Here is a 6,380-nt window from a genome sequence, read left to right on the forward strand (position 1 = left end):
AGAGTTTCTTCTGACATCCATTTTGGTCTTTTCTTTCTTTCCTGTCTTTTTAATGACCTTTTGCTTTCTTCATATATAATGTCCTTGATGTCATCCCACAACTCATATGGTCTTCGGTCATCAGTGTTCAGTGCATCAAATCTATTCTTGAGATGGTCCCTAAATTCAGGTGGGATATACTCACAGTCATATCTTGGCTCTCGTGTACTTGTTTTCATTTGCTTCAGCTTGAACTTGAACTTGCATAGTGTCCAAAATGTTTTATTTGGCCAGCACAGTTTTTAAAAACACTTTTAATTACTTACTTTATTTAAGAATCTGGACATTTTATATAAACATGCAGATTTCTAGTTTCTTTTGAAAAGTCTTCTCTGGCCCACATACCTGCACATGGAACCGAGCAGTCGCGCCCCCTTGAGGTGAGTGTGCAACCTCCAATCTGTCCTGGCTGTCACTGGGCAGCTGCAAACCTTTCTTTACCTGCCAAGACCCTGTGGCAGGTGGGTTTCTTTTATTTAAACTGTTCTACTTACATTTCCATAGACATAGTGAGAGGTTAATTATACTCTTCTTGCCTCAGAGATGGGGAAACGGAGAGCAGAGTTAGTTAGCTAATGAAGGAGGACATTTGAGTGTCAGGCAAGAGCTCTGAACACAGCTCTCCTCCTCTACTGAGTGATGCTTCTCCCATTCCCTCAAGCTCCCTTCCAACGTTATTAAAGTAAAATGTCCTAGGAAAAACAATGGGCTTCTTGTGATGAAGCCTCAAAGATGTAGATTTTTAGACAGAATTCCTAGAAATTTAAATACATTTGACTTTTGTTCTTTAGCTTTTCTAAATTTATTCCCTTGTCCTTTTTTTAAATTTAAATCTTAGCTAAAAATAGTTAATGTTTTCAGATACGATTTGTTTAATGAGAATTACATTTTTAAAGATTCAAATTGGGTTAATCCTATTGTATGTTTTGTTAAAGATTTTCCTAAAAGGTAATGACATTTTTTTTCTTTTGAGTTGAAAGAAATATGACTTGCAACTAGGTCTCTATCACTTCAAACATCTTACAGGCAATTAAATATTTGGATTCAGGAATAAAAGCCTGTAGGTACCATATGGTCAGATTTGAAGAACAAAATACATGTGATAGATACATGGCCAGAGAACTCTTTGGACTATTGAAATATGATTGCTCCCACAGAGAAGATTCACAAAATATCATGTTAACTTTATGAGCTGCTCCACTAGTAGTTAGTTATAAATACATTGGTAAATTTAGCCTTATGACCACTTTTGGTTTTTCATTGGAAGTGTTGACCAATTGCCAACCGGTAATGTTGAGATGTGTTTTTCTGGTTCTTAGAGTTTCACATATCATATAAAAATAAAATAAATGAGTGAATTAAATCCGGTATTTAATTCTTTCACTCATCCTCACACTGACCTTTCCTTTTCACTGCTTTTCCTTTTTTTACCTTTCCTACAGGAAGGGATAGAATCTGGCGATCCTGGCACTGATGACGGGCGATTTTATTTCCACCTGGGCGATGCCATGCAGAGGGTTGGGAATAAAGAGGTAATTGGTTTCTGAACTTCTTCTCTCCAGCAGAGGGTAGAGAAGAAGAAATATATTTCTAGGAAAAAGTTAACAATTGAAAAATATTTTAAGCGTAAACATTTGAAAGTGGTGACTTAAATTACTTAACTATTTAAACTACTATAGTTACACTATTTTCAAAACAGCCTAATAATTCCTACTTACTTCTATAAAGAACTTTTGGGATTTGACTTTATAGTTTCTTTCAAAATAGTAGCTGAGTAATCATAAGGTCAGCCTTGAAACCAGTGTGTGTGTGTATGTGTGTGTGTGTATGAACATCTCTGTGTGTGTCTGTACATGTGTATGTAGAGATGTTGCTTTGAAGAAGTATTTCAGAAATTACACAAATGAAGAGATGTCAGTGAAATTGCTTTAATTATTAAAAATATTTTAATAATTTACCTAGATTCATTTATTTTGAAAATTTAAAAGTAGTTATCTTTAGAATGCATTATTTTACTGATTGCTATGCACGCTGAGCCTACTGGTTAATTGTATAATTTGCTTTCTGAAATATTTAATAGCAAGTTCAAGATGAACACTTGTGGCTATAGTAATTGACAAGCACTGACACAAAAAAATGCAGTAGCTGAAACTGGCTGCATGTTTTCTATGTGATTATTCCTTTTTTCTGAGTACAACGCCAGCTTCTTTACAGATAACAATTCAATGGTTAACCATGGCATCCTGTACTTTGAATGTCCAGACTCTTAAATGATCCACCGTTACTTAGGCAACTCTGCTAGGTGGAAGTGCCCCCCTTTTCGGTCCTGCACCCCTGCAGTGCCTCTTAGGCTGGGCTCTCCTTAGTGTTGGTGGATAAAGGGGAGAAGCGGGACACTGAATCTTCATAATCATTACATTCCATATACGTAATCAAGTCACCTCTAAGGATAGCACAGTTTCCGGTTTCTAAAATTAATAAGAATATGGAACCATTTGGACAATTAAGGGTTCAGCAGGCAAGGGGTTTGTGACAGGGTAATTGCCAGTTAGAGACATAAACCAATTTGGGGCAATAGAGGCTTGGCTAATTGACACTATTTTCTTTATACCTTTCTGTTTATCTGTGTCTTTCCCCTTCTCACCTACCAGTCAGTCATCTGAAATAGCATGAGACATTAGGAGTTTAGAGAAAGAAGGAGAAGAAATTACTGATTAGGAATCGTTTTTGTGTCCCTCCTTCTGTTAGATGTAAATGACCCATACCCCATTTGAAGGAGAGCAATAAGAATGATTTGGCCACAGTATCTAACACTGGATAAATGCTCATGTCTGATGAGTATAAATGTAATTGTCACTAATTAATTTACCTTTGAACATTTCAGAGTCCAGGGCAAAGACAGATAAAAGAAGCCTGTGTTTATCTTACAGCCTGGATGAAAACAGCTCTTAATTCAAGGGCAAAGAATTCACTACTAGGTACTTATTGAGGGCTTGGGATTTAAACCTAGGGGACTGTTCTACAAGCTTAATTATCATTAATATGCAAGGAAAAGCACGGTTCTAGAATTTAAAGAGTTCATAAGAAATCATCCTTACAGGGAAAAAAAAAAAAATGTCTGTAGACCGCAGTTGCCTGAGTTTGCATATCGTGGGAAGGACCAGCCTTCTTGCTCTGGTGTGGGGAGTTCTGCTTCAGCTCCAAAAGGTCATCAGTGCATCAGAAGCAGACACCTCTGTGCTTCAGAGGCTGACAATAAAACTGTTTTCAAGGACGATTTTTCAAGCAGATATGATTTGTATGAACAGGCGTGAGGAATACAACTATGACAGTCAATTCCATTTCAGCTGTGCCCAGTATTTCCATAACTCCCAAGTCCAATGTTCTCCCTCCCAAAGTACAGATTCCTATATCCTACTGCCTGCTTGGTGTCACTGCATGGCGGTCACAGAAACAACTCACTGTTGTCTTCCTTTCCAAACCGTTTTTCCTCTTTGTTTCTTCCTCTCCAAACCATTTTTCCTCTCTCTTTTGATGGTATAGTCTACCTCCAAGCATCAAAATTTGGGTCACCTTTAGCTCTTCCCTCTCCTGGGACAGGCCCCCTCCTTGCTCCAGTCTCGTCTGGGCCACATTCTGGGGATTCAGCTTCCTTGTGTCTTTTGTCTCTTTTCCATGGGTGTTTTAATTCCAGCCTTTGTTACCTTCCACCTCAAGGATGGCCATAAGAATCTGCTCCTGTCTCTTACTTTAGTCTTAATTTCGTCAAGTCCACTGCATGCTCAGTGCAGAGGAAATATAAAGCTCTGTTTCCAGGCAGTGGCATTTACTATCTGCACAGGAAAGCCACTGCCAGCCTTGCTCACCATAACTGTGTGTCCCATTGTCTCCCTCCACACTCCACTGTCCACCACTCCAGGCAGAGGGGACTCCAGCTGGGGCCACATGGGACAAGTCCTTCCCTGGTCATAGCCTGGTGTTTCTGAGTGTGTGTGTGTGTGTGTGTGTGTGTGTGTGTGTGTGTGTGTGTGTGTGTGTGTGAAAACCGTGAATGGCAATAATTTGAAGAAGGTGTAGAATACATTGATATAAAACACACTTAAGGTGCCCCAGGGTGCTTACTGTCTTGTTAGTATTCCTGATTAGGGATAGAAAAGGGAAATAGTAAAGACGAATTTTTCAAAGGGGTCTAACTTAATCATTGCTTTTCAAGCAATTTTTATCATAAGGTTTACATTAAAAAGAATAAAATAAGTAATCTACTGGATTAATTGGGTCCTCTCTATATCATTAAATAAGATTTTTACAGATTTCTGATATACCACTTGTCAAGGATTTCTTTCTTCTCAAAGTTAAATGACAGAGGGGTGCAGAACTAAGGATCCTGTTCGATGAAGTAATACTTACTTTGAGTCTCAGGAAAGACCTTGTAGGTGATTCATACATGCCATTGTATATAAGTTAAGTGACTTGCCCAGACATCGAACATGGTAAATGTTAAAATCTAAGACTCCTAGCTCCTGAACTAGAGCCATAAGGTTTGCTATTTTCCTATCATTTTTTTCTTGCTATCTTAACAATAATCCTAGTCCTTAAAATGAATTTCTTGTGATTCAAAAATTAAAGGACTGTCAGATTTTCAGAAATTAATCTGTTGTCATTAATATTGTTATTGACTTTAACAACAGAAGATATAGAAAATAAAATCCTAAATTTAAATTGCCCAAAAATAACAAAGGTAGATAAATTTCAAAAGTAAAATGCTATTATTTTTAAATCAGACAATAATTAGTCATTTCCATTTTCTGACTTTAAAGGAAACTACTTTATGGCTAAAACTTACGTATATTTCAGGGAAAACTTTTAAGAATGATTAGTATGTACATTATTAAGTTGGGATTTCATTGAGAAAGAAGATTAAATGAGAAAGTCACTTTCAATAGATTTTTTTTTTTTTTTTAAATGATGCAAAGATAGAAGGAGAGTAGAACAAGTTTCCTAGAACCCTGGGTTCTGGGTGAGGATACTCAGCCTTTCTGAACCTCAGTTTCAGCATTTGTAAAATAGAGATATTTGGGATTACTGGAAAAATCAAGAGAGCTTATATATGTGAAAGCAAGTAGTATTACTATCACATTTCATTTATCAAAGGAAATTTGGGGATATGAACTTTAAAAGACTTAAAAATTAATATTTTTGTTTACATCTAATGTGTTTTTGGAGTTTTATAAGGCCAATATTCAACTTGAAATGAAATACCTATTTTTATTGATCAAAACATATATTTGAAGTCATTCTTCAAAAGTAATACTTAGATCAGACTTGTGATAATGGAGGGGACAGTAGTACATGATCCCCTAGAAGCGCGTTTAGTTCTGGAGACAATGGACCCAGCAAGGTGCTGGAAACATGTGGGAGGACGACTCTGAGAGCATATGGTCAAGGCATCACTGGAAGCACACATATGGGGCAGCATACTCTGCAGCCAGCTGTCCCTGAAAAGGCTAGTCATCTTGGATGCAAGCTGTATCATGTTACAGCTAGCCTGAAGTCACAAATGTTATCCCTTATGGCAAAAGAAAATATTTTGAACAAAAGTTTCCTTTTAAAAAATCTAATATAGCCTATCACTATATTTATTGCCAGCTCAGAATAATATTTCCTTTCTCTCTGCTTAATTTAGTGGATGACTTATGCTCTGTCTCTCTCACCTTGTGGTCTTCTTAAATGCAGACATGGAAATAATGTACATGTCAAAAGAAATTGCTCTCCATTTAGCGTTTCAATTCATAAATGTAAATATCTTTGAAGAAATTGTTAAAATTATAATCCTTTCTTGTTAAAGAAAAGATAAAGATAGAACTTAAGAAATGAAAGCTAAAATATAAATATATTTCCTTTTGGTGTCTTCAGTTATTCATCCACTCAACAAATATGTCCTAAATGTTGCGCTAGACAGTCTGGGAAAGACAAAATGAGTGAGTCCTGAGTCCTGTATTCAGAGTTTATAACCTGACAGTGAAAATACAATTCACGCATTTATTTATAATAACACATCATAATAAGAAGCCAAATGAAATGACGGTATTTGCACCAATGGAATAGATTTGAGCACCTAACTGACAAGTTTGTTATTTAAATATGTCAAAGTAACACTTTATTGTTAGTGTTTTTAATTTTAGAAATAATAAAAATGCTGAATTGAGAGAATAGTTTGGAGCTCAACCTCTCTGTCACTTCAGGCATATAAGTGGTACGAGCTTGGGCACATGAGAGGACATTTTGCATCTGTTTGGCAACGATCCCTCTACAACGTGAAAGGACTAAAAGCTCAGCCATGG

General features: G+C 36.6%; 1 protein-coding gene across 1 annotated transcript in view; it reads left to right on the forward strand.

Moving 5' to 3' along the window:
• ASPH (aspartate beta-hydroxylase) overlaps positions 1-6,380 on the forward strand; it is a 188,214-nt gene that overhangs the window by 153,806 nt on the left and 28,028 nt on the right. Inside the window, exons 19-20 of the mRNA XM_023727723.1 lie at positions 1,482-1,571; positions 6,282-6,377. Of these exons, the coding sequence (XP_023583491.1) occupies positions 1,482-1,571; positions 6,282-6,377 (186 nt within the window). The remainder of the gene's footprint in view (positions 1-1,481; positions 1,572-6,281; positions 6,378-6,380) is intronic.

This window comes from Trichechus manatus, unplaced genomic scaffold, assembly GCF_000243295.1.
Source record: "Trichechus manatus latirostris isolate Lorelei unplaced genomic scaffold, TriManLat1.0 scaffold00018, whole genome shotgun sequence".
NCBI lineage: Eukaryota > Metazoa > Chordata > Mammalia > Sirenia > Trichechidae > Trichechus > Trichechus manatus.